The 25,180-nt window shown below is 40.6% G+C and overlaps 2 protein-coding genes across 4 annotated transcripts; both read right to left on the reverse strand.

The window, feature by feature from the left end:
* Positions 1-2,429: 2,429 nt before the first annotated feature.
* On the reverse strand, positions 2,430-23,333 carry LOC139129771 (ankyrin-1-like). Of its 3 annotated transcripts, none has more exons than XM_070695463.1 (3): positions 23,001-23,333; positions 14,404-14,502; positions 2,430-8,004 (listed from the first exon to the last, which is right to left on the reverse strand). In XM_070695463.1, the coding sequence occupies exons 1-3, from the start codon at positions 23,014-23,016 to the stop codon at positions 5,174-5,176; spliced, it is 2,946 nt and encodes a 981-aa protein (XP_070551564.1). In that variant the 5' UTR covers positions 23,017-23,333; the 3' UTR covers positions 2,430-5,173. The 3 variants fall into 3 exon arrangements, with proteins under 3 accessions (XP_070551564.1, XP_070551571.1, XP_070551576.1); XM_070695470.1 differs by lacking the exon at positions 23,001-23,333 and adding an exon at positions 16,439-16,628; XM_070695475.1 differs by lacking the exons at positions 14,404-14,502; positions 23,001-23,333 and adding an exon at positions 12,080-12,305.
* On the reverse strand, positions 4,224-5,078 carry LOC139142795 (ankyrin repeat domain-containing protein 65-like). Its single transcript, XM_070712965.1, has one exon. The coding sequence runs from the start codon at positions 5,076-5,078 to the stop codon at positions 4,224-4,226; it is 855 nt and encodes a 284-aa protein (XP_070569066.1).
* Positions 23,334-25,180: the final 1,847 nt, after the last annotated feature.

Genomic DNA, 25,180 nt, shown 5'->3' on the forward strand with positions numbered 1-25,180 from the left:
CGCTCTGCCTCAGAGCCAGAGATAAAGAGTGATAAGTCTGCAGTTTTGTTTGCATTGGAAGTTACGATGTCTATTTGTTCTCGACCCACCTTAAATTCAACATGGAAGTGGCAAGTTTGTTTGATGTTGCGACCATTTCTTGTAAATGCTTGCTTTGGTCTCTACTATATGGCCATGTAAAGAAGATTCTTTGTTTGCCGTCCTTGAATTTTTGAAAACCTCCTGCCAGCTAGCAAAAAAAAAAACAGAAAAAAAGCACAACATAAATCAATCGCATAGACTTTGACTTTCCATTGGTCACAAGTATAAAAACTCAATCTTACAATGTAGTGTTTCTGGTACTCTTCATTAAGCACGTTGAAAGCAATGCTTGGAAACAAAGGTTATACTTGTATAAGTACGACAAGCATACTTATACTGTGTCTAATCAAAAATTCCATAAACAATGGCAGTAAACGTAAAACCCCATACAGTGTCGACTGGATTCCAGTCGCCTGGCTTTTCTTGGCAGCTAAGTTGCTGGCAAACATGGGAACAATTTCAAAACAAAATGATTATCCTCCATTATGCGCATGATTCGATAGCGTAACAGTATGGAAAGTGCGAATTTGTGAAGGCTATTCGAAATAGAGAGAAACTGAACTAATTTGGGATAATTGGATGGTGAAGTAGTCTCTGCTTGATCTTCAAATGTAAGCTCATCTGCTTTTCTTTTTAAGTTTCACAATTGTTTTTATGAGTAATTTGTAATATTGCAACAATCAGCTATAGAGCACCTAACACTTTTGAGAAATTTTAAATATGTGAAAATCCAATTATCCCAAATTAGTTCCAATCGTGTTCTTTTCCCAGAATGCACCTCAGGGACAGATATTCGGACTCTCAAACTTGTATAATTCTTTCAGTGATCTACCACTTGTGGGGGCTTATTTTAAAGCTCTTGGAGTAAAAAAAAATTACCGTCTTAGTTTTTCGAACTTTGAAAATTTTATTTGTCCTCATAGAGTTAACACAGCTATGGTGGCCATTTTGAATTTTAAATATCGGTACATGTTATGTAATTTGTTTCTCTAGTACCAAACTTTGACCCCCGAGTTTTATTCTTGGTTTGGTAAGAGAATGGTTGAATGTCTCATCTGTTCATCGAGGAAAGTTTGAGCCAAAGTTTAAGTCTTTCACTTTCGAGGCGCATACTAACTTAATAATTAGCATCATTTGTCGTACCCGTGTTTGAATTATCTGCCGACCCTATATCAGTGTTTCTAAAACATCATCTCAGTTAGGTTCCCGAGTAGTTTGCAGCCTCACGTACATGCAGCCCTTTAGACTGGGCACAGCTCATTATCTAGCTGATTTTAACATGTTTGGTCTGAAATTCCGACGATGTACGCAGCAAAGTGTTGGAGCGTGAAAAATTGAAACTTCGAAGCAGGCTACTGGCGAATTTCTCCACAGGAGTAAATTGAGCTGCAACCTCGCGTGTGTCACAGAATTATATTATGTTCCGTTGTACTAAAATGTGTCGTCCATTGTCCCGTGGAATTTGGTGTTGAGAACTTTGCGTATCATTTGTCGACGAGGATTTCGAAAGTGGTTAGCTATTTTGTCAACATGATCGCAGAAAATTGAGTTAAGATGATACTGGATGTCTAAACATTAATGAGTTATAAGATAAACTTCAGGGGGAATAATGGAAGTTTGGTTCAATACTAACCTCCGATCATCGTCAATCGAACACGTACGCGTACACGGTATAGAATAAGGATCAAAAGTGAGGCTTCCATACGCATCGATGACAATGACAGAATTTGTTCTAGGCTTTTAATCACTTCAATAATGGAATTGAGAGCATTCATTTCTTCTTGTCGCATATACTTTGCAAAATTTCGGGGTAACTTTGGGATCATGCTATAGCAAGCTGACTAGTGGTTCTGGCTACAGGTCAGGACCACATCTATAAAATTAATTGAACTTGGTACAGGATTTGGGGGGGGGGGTGAGTGATTTGGAAGGTGCAACTCTCGGATCGGCAGTTACAGCTGTGGATACGGTGATGCAGTTCTCAGCCGGGTTGGTGACAATCGTATACGCGTTCCTCCGTGGTGGAGGGACTGTGGTCTAAAGGTGGAATTCGCTGAATTCTATCTGTTCGATCGTGTGGCGGACACAGTTACTGGTGAGTGTTAAAGCTATTGGACATAAAAGTAAGCACCTTTTCCGACATCAAATATCACCTTAATTATATCGCAAGCCAGTCAGCTACTGTGCAGGCGCAGTTTTCAACGTCAATCATGCACCGTGATACGTACCCGTTACATGTGTATATTCAACCCACGTCACATGCACAAACTTTGATAATTCTTCACAGTAAGTGCAAACTCCAAGCGACTTTACAAAACTCAAAAGAACACAGAGACATGTAAACGTAATTTGCGGCTTGGTGGGGATATTTTATTGAGTTCCAAAGACAGCAAACTCGACAAACATTTAAAATTTGTGTAAGTTGAAGACATAACCTCAAAATATTCATTCCCGACTCTATTGAAATTGAAGTGAGAATAGACTAGGTATGATTATAGATGAAACACCACGCATATTACACATCTTTGTGTTCATAACAGATGAGATATAAATGAATAACTGTGGATAACTATCATTTTACATAATGGCGTGGTGCGAATATGTTGAGTAACTTTGTGAATAAATTGGCATGATAAATATTGTAATCAGATCGTCGGAATCGATATTTTTCACTGCGATCGTTTAAAACACATTAACATCCATTGATTTTATCCCGAGTTTCCGTTTAGGCACGGCAGAATTAAAAAACTCCTCGGAATCGTGGCGTCTCCTCCTGTTGATTTCAATTTGTTTCGACAAGGTTGCATCGTCGCCAGCAAAAATACCTCTCCATTAAAATTGTCTTTGTGTTCAAACAGTGGCCTCGTTCTTGTGTCATTACATATCCAATCTCTTAATAGAAATGATATCTAGTTTGTATTTAGTTTTGTTTCTATACCATAGTATACACCTGTAGTGATTAGCACAGATATAAAATTATTGCAGAAATTTTAAAACTTCATTAAAATTAAAGTAGTAAACAGATCGCTCCTCTGCTCTGTAAACTTTCCAAATCCGGGGAGAAAGTTTTCTTAGGCCACAGTATATTAAAATATACGAAAATGTACATGAAAGTATATGAAAATGTGGTAGTCACATAGATATATCGAAAAATTCTCGCAAATACAATGAAAGAAAACGAAAAGGCCGAATTGTTGTGTAAAATACAATGCGGGCAGCAACTTACACACTGGCAAGGAGTCTATATCATCCCCGCCTTACACTTATTAAAAATAACGTCGAGAGATTTAAAGCGCTGTACTCTGAAAAACAAATTTTGCACCGAATTCCGTTCAGATGTGACTCAAGCAATGAAAGTTATAGGAAATATTGTTGAATCACAAAGTTTAAAATGTCATAAAAGTTACGTTTAACTCAACTTTCCGTTTGTGTACTCGGCGTTCAATTGATAGCCACCGTGTCGACAGTGACTCATGTCTGCACTTGCAGTTTATAATGCCGGCACCGCTGATAGCGATACTTTCAATTGTAGTAGTCGATGCCTCGGGTACCACATACGAGAATTATCAGCAGCTTAGGTAATTATACCGGCAGTTAGGTGGAGTATTGATGTCAAATAGATAAAACTTGAAAAGTGTACAAGCGACCTCGACGCATATATCTAAATTCAGGTTATACGTTTGACGTAAACCACTTCCAACATATCAACCCTAAACCAGTATATCTATATTTCTTCTGTAAACATTTAATTGTAAATATTTTCAAATAGGTAGATTTATTAACATATCTTCTCATGGCAGTATTCTTGTTGGCATATGCAAATTTAAACGTTTTCCTCCCGGACCGCGTAGCTTTTTATTGTTACACACTTTTTCGTTTTCAGAAAAGTGTGTGGGTTTTTGTGTTTTTAGATGCATTGCTGTTAAACTTACGTATCTGGAAAAGTCACTGAAATAACAAACCGTATTTACAAGTGTTCCCGCTACTTGGCAGCAAAATGTGTAAATATAACGAGTCTCGACCAGAAACTACTTCCGTACTCATTTTCTCATTGGTCTATCGTCAAAGGTAGTTTATGAAACAAGTACTTCGGTTGGTCAATTTTCGAATGATGCATTAGGTCCGCTTTTATACTGATATTCCTATTGGATGGTGCACATACATGAAGATGACTGCTTCATAGCATTGTAGATGACAGTCGCTGTTGAGTGGTGATTGTTCTTTAATGCTAATTGGATAGGTAAGTCACCTTCCCGATCCTTCACGTCCGTGTCCACAGAGTAGTCCAATAGAATCCCAGCAACCAAGAGATGGCCTTTCTCTGCGGCGTAATGGAGCGCGTTGCGTTTGTGAGAGTCCTTGGTATTCACATCCGCACCGTGCTTCACAAGTTTCCTGACTATGCCCACATGGCCAGCTTTGGCTACCATGATCAGAGCTGTGATATTGGCGTTGTTACACTGGTCCACAGGGGCGCCGTGACTGAGCAGCGTTTCTACGACTGGTGGGTGGATTCTCATGGCTGCAAAGTGTAAATGCGAGTTGCTGTAAGCGGTGAGTGATTTCACATCCGCTCCTCTCTGCAACAGAACATCAGCTGTATCTTTGTGACCGTTGTACGACGTATAGTGAAGTGGAGTCCAAGTTTCCATGTCTTTTGCGTCGACATTTGCGCCGCCAGCGATGAGTGTATCCGCTACTTTTGTTCTTCCGTACTTTGCTGCATAGTGAAGAGGCGTAAGATGGTCTTCATCGCGTGCATTTATGTCGGCACCCCATACAATGAGAAGTTTGACAGCTTCATTGTTTCCCTCGCCAGCAGCAACATGAAGAGGGGTGCTCAGAAAATTGTCAACTGCATCAACCGGTGCGCCCTCAAGAAGTAAGAACTCGATGACTCCGATGCTCCCCTTCATGCTCCCGCAATGCAATGGCGTCTTCCCGTGGCAGTCGACGTCACAAACTTCAGCTCCTCTCCTCAGGAGCAGTTTGACCATGGGGAGATGCCCCTCGTTGGCAGCGTAGTGAAGTGGTGTCCAGTTCTCTTGGTCTTTTGAGTTTACGTCTGAACCGCTCGAAATCAGCTGTTCAACTATTTGCAGGTATCCGTGAGCGGCTGCAATATGTAGAGGCGTTGTCGCACATGTTCCGCCATTGACATTCGCGCCCTTTTGATCAGCAGTTCCAACGTGCGTTGCTGTTCTTTCGCGGCGGCCCAGTGCAGGGGTGTCCAATTGTACGCATCGGTTTTGGCAGTCTCGGCTCCACTCTGCACCAGCTTTTCCACCACAGTCACGTGTCCCTTGTTTGCAGCGCAGTGTAGAGGGGTGTTCTTTCTTTCCGTCACGGCTTGCACGCTCGCCCCGACCGACAGCAAGAGGTCGACGACGTCGACGTGCCCGTTCACAGAGGCATAGTGCAAAGGTGTTCTACTGCGATTGTCTACAGCGTCCACGGTTGCGCCGTGATCAAGGAGAGTTTCAACAACTTTGATGTGTCCAGACTCAGCTGCGTAGTGTAAAGGTGTCTTGCCCAAGTCATCTCTAGCATCAACATCAGCTGCCCTGTCAATTAGATGCAACATTACAGACATACTGTCGTGTTTTGCGGCAAAGTGTAGCGGAGTCGGCGACGAGTGCGTTTCATCGCCGTCAATTTTCTGCACACTTTCTACTTGAACGAGCGCTTTGCCTCCCATCGTCGGGTACAGTTTTCTTGGTCTTGTTTTCGTTTTCTTTTTGGTTTCACCCAGGCTGTCAGCATCGGCTCCTTTTTCTGTCAGCAGTTCCGCCATCTGAAGATCGTTCATCACGGCAGCAACATGTAAAGCTGAATGTCCGCACGCGTTGCGAGTCGCAGGGTTGGCGCCACCGTCCAACAAAGCTTCGGCAACTTTGTGGTTTCCGTTTTCAACTGCGACGTGTAAAGCAGTGTTTTGGAGTCCCTTCGTCTCCGCTCTGACGGGCGCTCCGCTCTGCATCAACAATTCAACAAGTTGTAAATGACCATATTTGGCAGCATAGTGCAAAGGAGTCCACTGATCCGTGTCACGTGACCCGACATTGGCTCCGTGATTCAACAGCAATTTTGCCATTTTCATATTTCCCATACATGAAGCGATATGCAAGGGAGTGTAACCGCAGTCGTCTGCGCAATCTGCGAAGGCGCCATTTTGAAGCAAAAATTCCACCATATCTACATATTCGTGGTAGGTAGCCTTGTGTAGTGCTGTTTCTTCATGATAGTTTAGTTCATCGACGTCAACCCGATCATATCTTTTTGAAATAAGAAATTCTGCAATGTCTTTGTGTCCAAGTTGCGACGCTCGATGCAGCAGGGTATCCGACTGTTGATTTCTAGTTTTCAAATTCCCGCCAAAACTGGCGAGGATTTCGACGATGTCAAGTCGACCGACCGTGACGGCGCAGTATAACGGGGTTATCTGCATTTTTGCCCGTCCATTCACCGCTGCACCGTCTTTGCACAGATTTGTCACCATGTAAGGAAGTCCTGCCCTGGCAGCCTTGTGCAAGTCACTCAGGCTTTGTTCCACCTCCATGTACTCGTCAATGGCGTCGACTACCTGTTGATTCTGCAGCGCTTTGGCGATTTGCATGGCCGTGTGTCCATGGAAACGACTCGATGGATTACTAACTGGTATGTCCATCATTCTGGCGAAGTCTATGAAATAGAAGAGTGGGGGAATCAGAGCCGACATATTGTGAATGGCAGCTTGGTGCAACACTGTGAAACCATCGATTCTATGTGACAGATTGACTTTGTGTGTCAACTTACGAGCTTCGTGCACATCACCAGACGCTATCGCTGAAAACAGTTGCCTTTCAACACTGTGCAGTAATGGTGGTTCGTCTTTCATAGACGTGTCACTGGGGGCAGTGTTTTCCGTTGCCATGTTTTTCAGTGATGCAATATCTTCACTAACAATGTGTAGAAATTTGGACCAATCCTCATCCTCCTCGGCGCTTCCTCCAATCTCATTTTTCTTCCGGGTGCTTTCACTTGGCAGGACAAAGTCCGTGCTCAGGCCATCACCGCTATCGATGTGATTTGAAAACTCGTCTGAACTGCTGTCACTGAGTGTCTCTGTCTGCCCGGTGTCTCTTTGAATTTCGAAATCGTCTTCAAACATCAAGGTCATCATATCGGTATGAGATAATGCAATGTCTCCGGCTTCTTTGAAAGACGAGGCGTGGTGCAAGTCTCCGGTCGAAGCTGATATCCCATAATCCATTCCGGATAATTCTTCCAAGTGGCGGGAAATTATGTCACTGTTTGTCTCTGACAACTTTCTCACCGGAACATGTTTTGGTGTGGAGTACAGGAAGGTTTCGCCAAACACGTTGTTGTTGCCAGGGAAACCAGAATCTGATTGGTCAACCAGCCCATCATCTGGTTTGTCGTCTTTGAATTCGTGTTCCATATCTGTGTCGATCCCTTCGTCTGTACTCATGGTTGTATTGGATACTTCCCGTGTGTGATTATGGTTTGGTGCGACGTACTTTGAGTTCCAACCGCTGAAAGTTGCAGAGGCAAGAGACAGAGGAGTGTCAGTACATCTAGAAATTGGCTTTCCGTTTGTATGTACAGTACCTTCTGTTTGTTTATCAAGATTTATACCAAACTTTTCCGTGTTTTCATGTATTTTCACCTGGTCCGTATTTTTCCCGCCGCCCTGTTGCAGCTTTGCGTCACTTCCGTCGACGACGTCGTCATACACGAATAATCTTTGCCGACTTTGGTTAAACGATCCGTCCGACAACTTCTCGCCAGAGGGCGCTTTGGATATATCATAGCCCCTGAGCCACTGGAAACATGCAGTGTACGCATCACGTGATGTTCCCCTTAGAAACGGCGAAAACGGTGAACCATGTTTGGGCTTACTTTTAGTCCGTCCTGGGCTGTCTGTGGAAACAAAAAAATATAATGACCGTTAATTTTGCGTTCTTTGACTTACCGCGTACTTACGTTCGAACCAATATTTAATTGTTTGGTTATATAAGCGATGATCGACAGTACTGAAGTGGGCGTTTGGGCTCAGATATTCCCAGTTGGATGAGCCATTACAGAATCGCTCTTTGACCCCTAAAACAATGAATATTATCAAAAATAATGAAAAAAACGACACAAAGCATGATTTGAAGCAATGGAAAACCACTTACTGCCCATTCGTCATTGCCTAAATACAGGACAAAATCCGTAATAACGTTTATCACTGGAATTCAAATAAAAGTCAAATTTGTGTCATGGCGCTGAAATACTGGAAGATGTTATAGTCCATGACGAAGCATCATGACACTGCAAGAGTCTGCATAGTCGCCTTCAAGGTAGTATGCGCCTCGACATTGAACTTTTGCACACATTTTCCTAAAAGGAAACTTTCAACCACGTAAAAGAATCACAAATAACAGTTAGGGTCACCGTACTTATTTCAGTACTATGGAAAAAGATAACCTTGGTTTTACTGATGTTTTAAATTCAAAATGGCCGCAATCCCCGTGTTTACTCTATGAGGGTGATTAATTGTCGATATTCACAAAGCTTCAAGTGAGAAATGGTCGATTACAAAAGTAATGTTAAATCTTTGAGAGTCCGAATATCTGTCCCCCGGGCGCATCCTACGCTAACACTGCTTATTGTCACTCAAATATTTCCACTTTTGATAGGCCTTTGTTCTCTGCACTCATATGATCACATAGTGACATGTTCATACCTGTACACGTCCATACAAATCATACAGAACGTGTCACATTGACAGATGGACAATATCAAATCGAACAATGAAACAAAAAAGCTAAAACCAAAGCGAAATGCTTTTGAAAGTGTGCGAAATACTTTCCGTAGATCGGTAAATTATCGCGTTTGACAAAATGTTAAAAATTGCCACTGGCTTTCCAAAACTTGTTTTCCTTAAGTCTCACGATCGTCTGTTACATAAGAAAATGATAATTTAGAATTTATGCTGTTTCACAGTGTGATACTAGTGCAAAAAAACCAATGGCACATGACTTCATTATTTTCCGTATCGCTGACTTTCGCAAATCGAATTCGGAAACGTGCTATACTTCTGATCATACGATAATTTTATCTTTATGCCCTGATGAATGTTAAATGGCGAACTACAAATGTTGTTACAATTTATATCGTTGAGGCCAGGGTTAAAGGAACTAGCTAGCTGTAGACATCAATCTTTTCAAAGCACATACATTACACATTACAGATCATGGGGCAGGTTGGAAAACAGCTTGCGAGATACAGCTTTATAAAACTCTGTGGACAAAAACCCGGATACATTAAAGTACATCTGTTAAATGTAAATGAATTAAAAACTTGATAAAAATGGGACATGCCATCGACGTATGACACGAATACAAAACATGCAAAAACAGTTTCATCGGCAGGACGCTGGGCAAACATAACCTCCCAGGTATGGAATTATCAGGTATTAGAAACTCTTGACGACAACCTCTGTAAAGTCGACAGATTTTGTCAATATCGTCTTATTTGAGATGTCAGTTATACATTTAGGACCTACCATAAGCTGTGAGATTGGTCTTAAACGGATCTTCAAAATCATCACTTGCAGATAAGATCAACTGCATGCAGCATGCTGCTATCTACTACAGTCTGCTTAGACTTGGCCCAAGTTAGTGATTTGTGAATGTACGAGTGGGCTGAACGCGATCGATGACTTGTGTTCCGTTTTCATATGAAAGGCGTGAGTGGTTTAACACGATGAGTGCGGCGTTCGCGGCAAAGGGAACTTTGAAGCTAACTCACTACTGCGCAGACTCATGCAGACATAAGGCGTTCGACCTTGGTTGCCAAATTTCAAATAGGGTTGTATTAAATAGAGGAACAGAAGAGAAGCTATTACAAATTATTTTTTTTTTAATTTTAAAATATTCACCGATTCGAACCAAGTCTACTATCAACTATATTCTGATATCCAGTGAATACAAATACTCAAGAGGCAACGGCAGTTCTTAGAAATTGCAGATATCGCCACAGAAGTCATCAATTTTGACAGGCAACGTGTAACACACTAACGTTTGCGGTATCTTATTTGTTTGCGGCACAAAACTCAAGCAATCATCAAGATCTACATTTACCTATAACGGGAAATGCCATTAGCTACGCCGTACACGGGTCAAGTTTACACTTGAATTTTATGAGATCATGAAAGTTCGTGTTAGTTTTACCCAAAGCTATGACACTGGTTGTAATCTTAACTTTTACAGTGGCATAACAAACTATCATAACATTGCTTTCATGAGTTTCTGAGTACAATTGAGTTACGCAACCACTCACCTACGGACTAGAAACTGTCACCCTGTGTAGATTATTACAAATTATTACGTTGATATAAATGTCTTGTTATCTAAATCGATACAGAGTTCTGTCGCATGATAACATCTATACAGACTGAACTGACCAAAAATACTCGACTTCATGTGCAGACGACTTTAATCAGCTTGATTTTAATTTGGATAAATTACCTCACTTCAACAAAACAGACTGCAGAGTTTCGAACTATCAGAAAGTTTCACCAAAGTGTACTTGTTGAAATAGTGAAAAAATGAAATGTGACTGTTATTCAATTTTTGAAATTTTGACCTAGATTTGGAGATACCTGTCATCGAGGTTTTCAATAATATCGTATAAAGGCTTGGGAAAGCAAAGGTTCACCTCGAATATGTGTGATATCTATGACGATTGCCGACGCGTGCAGTTGACTGAATCATGATGTTAATGCTACAATCAATGTAATGCGCGGGTTGCCGGTGACCAGTTTTAACGAAAGGTATCGTCTTCACGTAGAACGATTTCTGAATGAATTTCTTTAAAGTTGGTTTAGTCACGCCATGCCTTGGACGTAACCGTTAGGGTGATCCGCTGGTTAATATAATCCTTTTGAATTAAAGCGATTTCGTTTGACCCTAATACTAACCCAATACAAGGGAGTGGCTACATTGAAATATGTGTGGGAACAATACGTATGTATGCTGTCAATTTAAGTATGTCATACACAAAGGGTAAGCGTAATACTGTTCAAAGAAGAAGAGAAGAGAAGACGATCTGTGGGAGCAAAGTTGATGTCCATAAACAATCTATTAGAGTTTTAAAAAACGAAAATATGATTTTCTCGGAAAATCTGCATCCTATTACACATTACACAATAGACCAACTAACTTCTACCAATTTCTCCCTTCCAGACCGTTTGGTGGAGTGCAAGCAAGGTTTTGTGACGGGTCACCAGATATCAGTGTCGTATCGATTTTTCGGCATTTGATTTGGGAACACCTTCACGTACAAGATATTTAAGAGTATTATTAAACTTTTGTAGGGTACACGGCAAGTCACCCTTAGGTAGGGCAAATAATGCAGTCCTAAAATTACTTCAAAACAAGAAATGGCCCACATCCAAACTTTCAATATTCGACCAGTGAACAGTGACAGTCTAATTCAATTGGTAACATTGCTTAATAAGTTCTTGAATGTTCCCTTCTTTACGTACTGGGTTATTTTGTTTTGAATTTCACGCCATCGTTAAATTTCGGAGTCGTCTGCCTTAGGCCTACATCAAAGCAAACGAATGGGACATAGCGTTTTTAAACATACCACCTCGTCTTATGTTTCCGGAGTTCCTGCAGAATTTCAGAGTAATTCCAAATGGCTAGTTGAATTATCATTGCTGCAACGCGAAGATGTACAAGTACAACTGTCCGCTTAGTTCGGCGCCTTTTCGACTGCAGCTGGGTTTAGTAAGCAGACGACAAAAAGTGTGACGACGTGTCACTTTCAGCGCTCATCTTGAACAATATACCTGCACTAAAAAGTTACATATGAAGTTCATGAAAGTGTCTGTTGTGAAAAAAATCTGTAAAGAAGTGTGGTTTTGGCTAAATTGTCCGCAGAAAATGCTGGAGACAATAAGCTGAGAAGACATTTAAAGGCACTGAAAACACAAAACATGTACCTTCAAGCGTCAAGCCTCCGTACGGCCGGCCCTGTTACCTGGAAGAAGTGGATGTCAGTTCTGACGTCAGAAATTACTGACGATGGTAAGTTATCGTCCTCGTGTCAAATGTCACACACAAGAATGTCACGGTCAAGGAACAAGATGTAGGAAGAATTTCTCCTCGCTCTGTCGGATTCAATGAATGACGATGCACTTCGGGCGTTTGCAGGCGTCACAACTTACTCTAGTAAAGACAGTGGCTGGATGAAAACACTATTAGGAGGGGCGGGAACATCTGAAGGTCGTGTTTGCTCATCAAAACATGTTGTCGCTCAAAAACGTCATCATCAGTCTGTCGTTTAAAAAATGAAATGGTATCATTCAAAGTGGAACAGGAATGTTTTTTTTTATTTCTCATTAACTTTGTCAGTTTTAATAGTCCTTCTCCCACTCATAAGAATGTACCCTTCCGCGAGTTTGAAAGTGCTATTATTACGCATGGGCCATATAATAAATTGTTCCGGTCTTTGTCATTTTAAACCTAGCTCAACTCACAAGGCTTGGCATCAATTCTACCAATACATTAAACACAAAAGGGAAAGATCTGCGTTGAAACATGACTTTATTGAGTATGAACATACGGTTACGTATATAACTGTTAATTATAAATGGTCCTTTGTTCTCGTGTTAATAGTTCTTCGCATTGTATGCTTTTTTCATGGGACTACCCGTGATGCCATGTGACGATATCTGTTACGCGTGTTTCTGTTACAACATGGCGTTCATATAATGTTCGATTTTTTTCTCACATATTCGCAATTCTGCAAGTCATTGTAAACCCTTGCCTTTGAAATCAAATATTCATGTCATTTGTTTTGCTTTTCAATAAAATGTACACGAAAATTTATTCCACATGCGTAAATGCATAAAAATTTCATATATCAAAAGTCTTGCTTTAGCTAACATTCTCCTGAGCTTGTATCCCATGGAGGGCGCTGTTCTCCCTTCTCCTGTCTCAATGTGCTACGAGTAGTACGATGATACTTCGAATTGGGTTTTACGGATGTCTGCCGATTACGGCTGTAAGATTTGAAGAAATAAAGGCAGTAACCTGGTTCGATTTGAATCAAAATCCTGACATCATGAACGTTTTCAAAACGTCTTTGAATGGTCGTGTAGTTTGCGATGTGTGTACAAAAGCGCTTAGAAAGATCAGTGTAATTGGAGTCTTCAGTGGCACGAATGAGAGAAGTTCGTTTTCATCATGCTTCATCATCCGTGGTTCCTACTTTATAGCGGTTGTACTGCCAAAAAGGTTTCTACGAAGAGAGCTAACCTGGTGCATACTGCCGGACGTGACCGGTTCAACGAGACCCCTTTCACAGCACAGGGCAGCGACAGATAATATTGTCACAGTGTTTTTATGGGTGGCAGTTTCAATTCACCGCGCATTGAAGAACCATAGTCATAAATCCTACCGTGGGACGTTAAACAAATCAGCCATGATGGACGGTCGAGTATCCGTCCTCGAAAAGTGGCACAGGTGCAAGAACGACTTTCACCAAACAACAAGTATCTGAATTATGATGAAACCTTGCTGCGAATCCATAGCCTCTGCCACTCGGGTAGCTTGGTCATGCACTCCCAGCAGAACACGTCAAGGAGTGGCAAGGCCCGTTTTCGCAGCAAGATGAAACCATCTACCCGGTCTTACAAGTCGTCGGATATTTTTTCATACTACATTTCTGCATAAGTATAATACGAGAACACTGATATTATCGCATTCAGAATTGATCTCGTACAGTGGGACTCCTCACTGGATCACGTGTTGTAGTCACACTAACAACATGCTGGTATCACACGCCAGGTATTAAACATTGTCGACAGTGTTATTGCTGTTCTCAAAATGTCACTATTAGCTTATTTGTGGGGGTTTTCTCGTCAAAGCTGATTGGACAGCACAGCTTGCTGTACATTGAGCAGACGATATCAATTCAGTCTCAGCAGTATCGCCCCCTTCCCCCCCCCCAACTGTCTATGATATCAGACAGGAGCTTATCAACTGGTGCATGGTGCGATATATGTTTTCTAAAGGTCAACATCTCCAAATGGACGATTTCAAATGCGCCGCCATAATGAATGCTGGTGTGTCGTGTGCGACTGAGAAAATACATGTCTACATTCAAAAGGTGACACGACACAGTCAAATATGCGGACGTTACCTTCACGCGACTAGCATATGACACTTCCATGATATGACCATTATGAGTTGTACAGCAGCTACATCACTGTTCGAGTCTGAGTACTGTAGTCTACGTTGTTTTAGTCCATGAGTTACTTACCTAGGCCAACACGTGAGAAGATTTCACCTCGCAGTGCATAGTAAATGGCTAATACAGGCGCAATGCCGATACCCCATATGGCAACGGTTCCAACAGATCCTATTGAGAAGAACAGAGTAAAAAGATCACCTTCAAATAAAAGTGTGAAAGGGAGTGCGGGCAGACAGTTTGTTTACAACACCGCCCTCTTTTGTTTAAATTTGGCGCAATGTCAAATGGACGATGTTATTTTGATAAGAGGGGTGGCTGGTATGAACCGTGCACGCAATCCTGATAAGTACGGTTTGTACTTTTGGGATGTGTATGATGGAGCATGTATGATGGAGAGTGACCCTTTTTACTTATGCGCAGCGCGCACAGAGTGGGTGGGGAGCCTATAAAACGTCTCTGCTCGGATGATTTTAGAACATTGGTTAAAATGAATTACTCTTCTGGCGCAATAATCGTAACTGACCACAAATGATGGTGTTAAAATTTAGGGAAAAGACACGGGCATTCTACGGCCATTATCATATCAGTAAAATCATCGTGAATGGAACTTTAACACCCGCATGTTTATCAGTGTATTAAATCATTTTTTTTTCTCGAAAGACGGCAAGGTCGTTATCGATATTTTCTGTGTGTTGTGACATGTTGAAATATTGCCATCGCAACCATTATTAGCTGCATAAGAAAGGATTTAACTCATTTTTTCTTTTAATCATAATGTTCATGGGGCAGAAACTACCGCGACGTTTAATGACTTGAACGTGAAAATAGCGCCACTATAAAGGTGCATAATTTCATTGCGCCAGCGGCGTTGTCAGGCCGACCTGCGACTGAGCAGATGGCGTTGTGCGAAATGCGCATATTTGTCATCGATGTCATCACACAGCTAATTATACAGACGAGGTTGGTTTGAGGACAATTCTCTCCATCGTCAAGCTATTGAGAGCGTGTCCAGACAGGGTCATTAATCTGCGATATTTGCCTACTTTCTCGTCACCCCGCGCGCATGACTCACAGCAGGTAAACTATAGTATGGTACATTGGTTCAGAAATATGGAATTGAAACACTCGGCAAATACGCAGTTATTCTGCAGTTAAAATCCTCATGGGAACACATCCACGCAACACAACACACGCCCTGTTGGCATAAACGCCTTTTAACATACAATCCTTCAAATGAATAGCGTCCTCGTTAATCATATTACGATTAGCTTATGCGGTCTGATTAGAAAGTTAACGATAAAATTATTAATATATTTGTTGAAGGGGGCCGCCGTGTAGTGATGATGATGTCACAAGTTATTTACAGAATTATGGCGACGCTCTGTTGCTAGGGTTGACCTGTGATCCGACATTGAAAATATCTCGTTGCAAAATATTTCATTTTTTTTTCAGTAAAATTTTAGACAAAACAATTAATTCAATCATCGTGTATCGTTGTTGTCGGGTTAGACTCACTTCTGATTATTCTGCGATATGAGGCAACCCGCTCCATGAATTATGTGTGAACACCCACATATGCACGCACATACGGGCACGGGCTTCGAATGCTCGTTGGGATACCCGTCCTTTGTCCAACAGATGTGTACTACAAGGATGTAATTTGAATTACAAATAGTTTAATTTGGAAATTGGTCGAAATAAAGCACTTGTTACGACAGGAAGATGCACTCAGGAGACACAGGACATCAGCGATGTTTTCAAGTATACAATGTGATGGCCTCCATCTATAAAGGTTTCTATCTTTGCATACAATTGGACCATCATCATTCCAGGGATTGTCTGCGATCCAGTGTATACTTAGTCCCTTTGTTATACCTAACATGATGCATCGCTGAAAATGTTACTTTCTCGTCATACGTGCAGTAGTATCGACAACGGATGCAAATAACCAAGGCACTGTATTGTAAAAGCATTTTTTTTTGGGGGGGGGGGAATTAATGGCATTTCAAATATTGATATACTATCAAACGCTATAAAGACAGGAACTCCGTGAGTTAGCATGTTCCGTTTGCGAATGCCCTCAATCAAAGACACATGCACTTACCCAGTTGGTTGGAAAACACACCCTGATTCGATCTACCACGTTGGCCGTAGGATTGAGCCTGGCGTTGCGTTAATGGTCAATGTCAGGCGATTAATTCAATGCAAATTGCACGAAAATCCAGTCTTTTCTGATGGGCTCATTCACGACAGACCGTGTACATGTGCCGCCACCCTATGCACCATGCATTTATGAATATGCAGATAAAATGACTAACGCGCGTTAAATATTGATAACAATAGACCACTGATGTGCTGATAAATTATTATAAATCTTTTTATTACGATAACAGCGAGCGTGATACGCATTTGTTATTGTGACCTTTGACCTGAGTGTGTACGAACAATATAGAATCCTGTGACATACAGCGTTCTAATATTTTATTTTGAAAGTGTTCAAAGCTAAAGCAGCGAATTTGTGCTATACAACAAACAACGCTATACGCTAATCTGGCCGCCAGCCGATTTTTCATGGCAGCTCGGGAGCTAATTGAAGAGATCATAGATGGAATACAAAAACATCCCGCAAGTTCATGTTTTTTAACATATCGTTTCGATTTGACTTAAGTCGACGAAGTACATAAATCTTAAATAAATTCTACATTTTTGCATCACTGCACCTGAAAAGTGCTGTTTTAGTTTCTCGTCAAGGAGATAGACATTACTGCGTGGATATACCTGTAAATACCCGTTTTCTGGTACGACTAAGGGCAGGTTATCAGATCTTCGGTGGATCACGATCAAAATAAAATTGTGCACGTTTTGGCCGCCAAAGATTATTTATATAAAGTTCATATTCGATAATGCGAAGTTTTTTTTCAAATTAGGTCAAAAATGTATAAATAATTTTCACCAAGCGTAGTTACTTTCTTTTTAACCATCCCCGGCCCAGCCATTGTCCAGAGGTCCAACGCCGGCGCCCCACATTTAAGCTCTAAATGTAGACGGTCTGTAATGGTGTGATAAGGACTGCGTTAATGTATTGTACTCTACAATTAAAGTTTTATCGCCGCCACAGAAATATAATAACATAGGTATTCTAAAGATAATCACGCCAGATGGTTGTTCTGGATTGCTCCACTTGTGTCAACTCAAGGTGAGTTTCGTTTCTAAAATTGCTCTACTGACCAGTTTCGGACATCGTCGTAAATCAACTTGCCTCTTTTACGGCAACAGCTGTACATGCGTTACCCTGGAGCACGGTCCCCATGCAACTGACCGTGCCTCGATGTATTTTTTTGAATTTAGCATCATGGGACGGCTATGAGATCTTGACTTGTTAGAGTTACATAGTTTCGGACAGATTGGTGTGTTACTATTATACCTGAGTGTATGAAATATCAATTGACGTTATCAGGCTGGTTCTTTGTTTTACAGTATACACGCCACTTTTTTTTCACGTGGCAGTCTGAGTCACCTTTCAAAAGTGCGTGTTGTTTCGCTTCTATGCTTGTCTCATTAGAATATATCTGATGTGCAAAACTGTAAAGTTTTTTATGATTGCCATAATATTTTTTTTTAAGTCGCTGAAAGGACAGATGCGCTGTTCAGTGTTTTATCTGCATGGGTCATGTTAAAATAAAACAACCGACCATGATTAAAGAGATATCGAACGTTGAAAGCTCCACTTCGTACACATTTCGCGACGACGCAAAAACTGAGTAAAATTTATGGCGAACCTAGGCCTGTAGCAGGTACCCACTAACTACGCATGGACGCTCTCGATTCATGAAACATTCGTTTTATTCAATAAGATCGACTGTGCAACATCCTTTACAAATTTAACGACCATTTATTTCGATCAGCAGTGTGTTATAGGAGTGCTAACCCTGAACTCACTGGTGGACCGTGGGCCTATAGCGTGTCGAGCACGTAGATGCTTTTAATGTGTGTTTGTTGTTTGTCACGACGAACCACCACTTTTATTGATGCGTCAGGGCGATAAAATTATCGTTTCAACCGACACAGCGTGTTGGTCGGAGTCGCGCTTCCCATTTGGTCGACAGGTGGCGTAGTTCATGGCCTACAGCTTCTCATACCAAAGCACATCACATTTTGGACCCGTTCATCAGTAATTTTGCATACTACAATTGCAGAACACAAACTCTAAGATACATCTCCAAATTAGCTAGAGGTTAAATAGAATATCACTTTCAACCTTAGCCGCCGGTAGGCTTCCGAGGGAAAGCATATGGCCTGAAGATATTTGAATAACAATATCGCACCAACGGAAAAGTATTCTCTGCTGTCTGTTCGTACAACCTAGTACCGGTTCAGAATCTCAGAAAACCGACCAACATATGAAAACATTCAGCTATGATGCACCGCGTCCTCTTCAAAAATGTTTTGACGGTAACTATTGGTAGAACATAACCCTTTCTTGAACTGCCCCGAGCCAGAAATACTTGTTTACGCATCACGTGCATGCAGCTGACAGAATAAGAACAAAACTGGTTCTCCGCGGTCCAAAAAGGGAGCGATGCAGGTGTTTTCCATAATGCGCATGCGTAGTGCATACCCATGATTTGATAGAACCATACTGCACTGTTTAACAAGAGAGGGCTTTTATGTGACAGTGACGTATTGTTATTATCTAAAAATTCTACAAACACGTCTTTGTTTGCTTGGCGTGAATGAAGAATAAAATGAAAATTTTAGAAACGTACATGACGAATACAAAAAATTAATTAACTATATATGAATTAAAAATAAATACAGTTAATAAAATTAACGTTCCAAACCAAAGAAACTTGGGGAAGGGATAAAAATGAAGCGATCTAAGAAACACGTCGATGGCGAAAAAAATCACAAACGTAATAATTTGTGAAAAGAACCAAATCACGTTAGAAATATTCAATAGTTTGTGACTTGCCCTTGACCTTCATAAGATAGTGATTTCCATGGACTTTCATAAAATAATGACTTTTCATGGACTCTCATATATTATTCAGTCATAAATTAGCCATTTCGAAACTAAAACGTTAAATAAAGCATGGCATTCGTAAATTTATAGAGTACAAAACAAAACTTGAGATGCGTAACATTCAACTAGAGTTTGAAAAATTATATATAATATACAAAATTAAACGAAAGTACCACGATCACACGGTTTGCATATCCAGGGTCCTGACACGTGTCATGGTTCAAAGTTCACTTGATGAACCAAAATCGAAGGACGGGTCGAACTGCCTTGTTTACAGTTTTCTGTTTTGGAAGTAGAAATACACATTTGACATTGGCATTTGGAGTTGGCATTCTTTGACTCTCCCACTCCGTGTATGCACTCTCTCAGAAACGCCCTCTGCCGGTTCAGTGATGTACCATCGCAGTCTGTATATAGTTATTGCAACTACGTGACAACATGCTTTCACTCACGATCAGGACATCTACGATATGCGTGGATTCAATTTGCTCTTGACGAGAGTCTTTTCAGAAAAAAACTGCCCTCAATTACAGATACAATTAAAGATACAAATAATAACATGCAACCACAATGTTTGCTTGAAAGAGAGAAATATCTTGCAAACACCTGTGAGGGCAGTAACACCTAAAAAGGACGAATTGCGTCGTAAGAAAAAAATGAGGACATGGCATTCATAAAGATACTAGAATATTACTGTAAATAAAATAGACATGACGGTTTCGGTACTGTAAATTTGACCCACAAAGCAATCAAATTGTGAAGAGACATGGAAACGCAATTAAAATGAATTCAGTTTCAAATGCTCACCGTACCCATATCATTCCGATGTCATGAAGTTGATGTTCCCGACAAAACATCAAAACGATGTCTAAATATAACAGTATGAAACGACGCACTCGATAGTGTCTTATCGCTGAGTGTTATTGTCCTCCAGCATTTCGGTCATTGCCCTTTTCCAAGGTTGCCATGGGGGTTCTTTTTGTGTGTTTTTTTGTCTTTAGCTGTACATATTTATCGCAAGACAAATGTGCAAATGATATATGCATTGTTATCAGTTAAAACATGTCCAGTGAAGGACATTTGGTTTGCAAAATTTACCATATTATGTACTGTCAATGAGGTCAACAATATATATTTATTGTCTACAAGGTTTTTTTCTGTTGACTAAGAATGAACTTTGATATCAGAAGGACCCTGCCTGCCATTATACATATGTCATCGATGGCATATGAAAAGGGACCTTTATTCCACTAACAACTATGACAAAAAAAAACGAACAAAAGGTTGTTAAGGTAGTTCGCGCCTCGGGGACAGATAATCAGACTCTCAAACTTCTCCAATTCTTCTCTGATCTACCACTTGTAAGGGCTCATTTTAAACCTTATGGCGTAAGAAAACTTTTCATCGGCGGTATGTAGATACAGTCTGATACAGTCGTCGGAACTGCACTCAAAGGTCGCATGGGACCAATACGACCAATGTAAACACTGTATTCAAGGTACGATGGTGACTGATGGAAGTTGAAACATGTCTGTCATAATCTACATCGTATAATGTAAATTTGCACCTATGTTGATGAGGTGAATCCAGATATCGTGCACGAAATACATTGTTTGCACACAAGAAACTCGCACAGGCGCAGTTCCGACGACCGCCTCCCTTTAAAGTTGGACAGGTACACAATCTGTCGTAATACGCTGGCGTGATACGCGATAATCAGTATTCATAATCGATAATGATATATTATCATTGGATATAGATTTGCACATACTTGAACAATACCATTAATATACCCAACATAAAATTAATATTATTAGCTCGTGGTTCATGCATTAAATATTGGAGGAGAGAGTGGTTTTGTAGATAAGGATGCATTTTCAGTAATTTTCGTTTCTACATTGTAAAATCGTCTTACGCTAGCCTACGCAGGCTTTTACATCGGTGATACAACGGCAGCAAAGTGTAATATTGGTAAAACAATAACTATTGATTCTTTCAAAAAGACGGTCAGAACTGCTGATTCACAAGCTAACTTGCGTCCTTTGACAAGAGTGCAGGTTGAACGATGATTTATAATTGCGATGTATCAAATTTCAAAATCAGAATATTTACCGTCAAACACTTAAACTGCCTACGCTTTTTTGATAAGTACAAATTTATCACCACGTTCGGAGAGAAATTTCACATAGCTGGGAAACATTTACAAAACATTTACAAAAGGTGTAGTTATTAAGCAATCGCGATACAAAGGGGTCACTGGGGTCATTTGATTGCCTTCGTAAAAAGTAGGCCACTTTCCTCGCCATCATCGGTTTCCGGACAATTACGAAGGTTCTATCCGAGGATTACCGAAAAGAGCCTCGAGAGCACTCGGTTACGTTGCTTCTAGAGCAAAGATGGGATAATGCCACCGATGCTCAAATTATCGGCGAACGATATCCGATCTCCCTGTATCGGGCCTCAAGCAACCACCATCGTGGCAGCCTCGATGAACTCACAGCCTTTCTGTGAGAGATCAACGAGCAGTGCATGTTCAGAAACGCGATGCACTGAACATTTAATGAGTATGTAACGCTATGAGGATAACCCATCATTTTTTGTGGTCGAGTCAGCAGTCAATTGCTATTAACAGGTCAGACAGGTTAGTCAAATAAACCGTCAACTCGACACACGATGGAATTTCAACCAATCGTCAGTAATAGAAACCAAATAATTTCATATACATAAGAAGTGAAAGGTGTAGCTGCGTTATTTTGCATTGTTGATGTACAGTTGTGATAAGAGTAGCTGACACGGGTATTTCCTCTACAGGACTGTCAAGTTAATCCGTATATATATATGTGTGTCTGACCTGTTATATATATGTATACACTTTCCAGTACTGCAAGACCATGTTAAACATGTATATATATATTAACCTTCCAGTATTGTCATACATACATACATATATATGTACTTGTATGTATATATGTACTTGTATGTATGTATGTATGTATGTATGTATGTATGTATGTATGTATGTATGTATGTATGTATGTATGTATGTATGTACTTGTATGTATATATGTACTTGTATGTATGTATGTATGTATGTATGTATGTATGTATGTATGTATGTATGTATGTATGTATGTATGTATGTATGTATGTATGTATGTATGTATGTTCCTAGTCCTGATCGATATTTGCTGAGCTATATGGAGAGGTAGTGACCAATATTTTAGTGTTATTCACTTAAAATTCCCATTTATGAGTTACTTTCTTTATATTTCAAGGAAAATATCGTACCAAGTTCTACATCTTACATACGTAGTAAAAATCCGTTTTCAAAATGGCATGTTACCAATTGTTGTTACCTGGCAGTGGTCGATTGTTGTAGCATGCAGCTCACGCGGGGATGTTGAGCGTAAACAAAACGTGACATGCATTCCTTCAATATAGCTACAATCGACACAGTTGCATTATATAAACATCGTGCACAGACAAACACTCGATCTCACAACGACACACAAATACACGCCTGCCTCTCTCTCTCTCTCTCTCTCTCTCTCTCTCTCTCTCTCTCTCTCTCTCTCTCTCTCTCTCTCTCTCTCTCTCTCTCTCTCTCTCTCTCGCTCGCTCGCTCGCATGCACTTTCACTTACCGCCTGTCGGGTTCATTGTTTTCAGTGTCCTGCTCTGCCAGCAGACTACATCAGCAATATTTTCAGAGACCTGTCTTCGTCCTATTATCTGTCTGCGTATGATGTTATGTGCCGGCCCTCTCCCTGTGGGAAGGTGCGTAAACCGAGACACTGTTGTCTTTCTTCGGAAACAGGAGGAAGTGACGTCACAGTTCGTGGACCAGGTGTGACTTAATGGGCGATGACATCGCAGTTATGATAAAATTACAACGCTGAAAAGTGATGGGAAAAAAACACTTTCATTGTGCAGACTAAAGGTATTGCGCGCGCATTCACTTCGTTCATCACACACAACCTCGACCTTCTGGCATGGCACGGTGTAGCTTCAATGGATTTTCAATTTACTTTCGCTTACAGTGATCTAGCAAATATATTCATTCATAATTCCCGACTCACAATATTTGATTAGCGAAGCCATCCAAACAAAACGTCGAATATCGGCGTCGCTGAAACATTTACAAGTATTTTAAAAGTAGCTCGAAATGTTTGATGTTAATCATTGCCAAAATGCTATGATTAACCGTGGACCCTGGAGTCAATAAAGTTCCCAGACATTAACGTATACTGACGAGAGAGAAAGAGACGAGTATACATTTCATTATTAGTCTGTGTACCATCGCTATCGTCCAGGCCTGATTACCATACCGTCAGCAACAATCAAACAACAACAGGAACAAAAACGCCGATTATAACTAGCAGTGCAGAAATACAAAACACCATCCTACTGGCGCCCTCATATTGTCCCTTTCCCCAATTCGTCTTCCACAGAGGATCAAGAGGGCGGCGATGGTACAAGAAGGCGGCGATGGTTATTATTCAGGATGCATCCGACCGAGCAAAACGGGAGAGAGCTCCAGAAAATCTCGCTTTCTGAGTTTAATAAGATGAATACGTTACAAAAAATAATGTTGTCGACATCGTAAATACACCGACGGCAAGAAATAATCGCTTGTGTATTGAAAATCGCTGTCAATCAAATGGTTCTGTAAACTACAGAGATTCAGATCCGGATCTGTGTTGGTTCTGCAGCCAAACAACGCTGGACTCTTTCCGCTTACGCTCAGCAGTGGACAATAGCAGTGGATGTTACCATGGTTACATCCGTATTATGCCCAAACGATGCAGTTTTACAGAAAATACTTGTATAAAAATAATGTAAAATTTCTATATTATTTCACTTCGATCCAGTCCCATAATCACGTTCGTGGGACTTTTTGACCAGCACAACCTTACAATGGTGCAAATCAACATTTCTGACTTCTACAGTGCGGCAGAGAACCGAAAATTTATCGCGTTTTTGCTTTTTCGTATCGTTCCTGTCGTCACTGGATCATTATCGATACCTTACAATGAAACATTACTATTAGATTAGATGATACAGACTAGACTTTGGGTCTAAAGAAGTAAGCCGAGTGCAATTTCGGTCTTATAAAACAGTTTTCTCGAGATTGCAGAATTTCCAGGACCGCGCTCGATTCCCGATATGCGATAGTCGATATCGAACGTTTGGTATGCAGTGTCCGGGGGTTTTTTTTCACGTAAACCAGAGGTACTAGGTGCCAAAATGGTTTTAATAAATTTGAGTATACAGCGCTAAAGCAAATATAACACTGAAACTAACTCGTGTATGATTAGGCGGAGTGGATACTAATCCGAAAACCTGTGATCGATTCTGGACCAATTCTCAACAGTTACTCCAATTTGTCGATACAAAAGTTAACGTTAAATGAACATTATCTAATATCTCGATCTACAAACACTAACGGAAAAAAACACAGTCTACTTGAGCTTACATCTGTTATTATATTTGTCGAGTCAACCCTGTCTGTAATTTCTACTCGGCAGTCCACGAGAGATATCGAAATTCTCGCAACTGTTGGCATGTAAAGACAACGTCTCACAGTAAGTGAGGCTACCCACAATTCCCCTTGATTTGTTCACTCAGACATTTTTTGCTAAAGGCTTTTTCAATTTTATCAGTTTCTTAACAATTTTAACTTACAATTTAAGTTCAGGATTATTGTTAAGACTATGTTCCAAAATTATTGATTATGTTTAAAATTCAAGAGTAAATTGAATGAGAAGTTGATGTTTGGAGGTGCTAAAAATTGCACACTTGTCAAGATAAAGTTATCAGCAAC

Source organism: Ptychodera flava, chromosome 1 (genome assembly GCF_041260155.1).
Source record: "Ptychodera flava strain L36383 chromosome 1, AS_Pfla_20210202, whole genome shotgun sequence".
NCBI lineage: Eukaryota > Metazoa > Hemichordata > Enteropneusta > Ptychoderidae > Ptychodera > Ptychodera flava.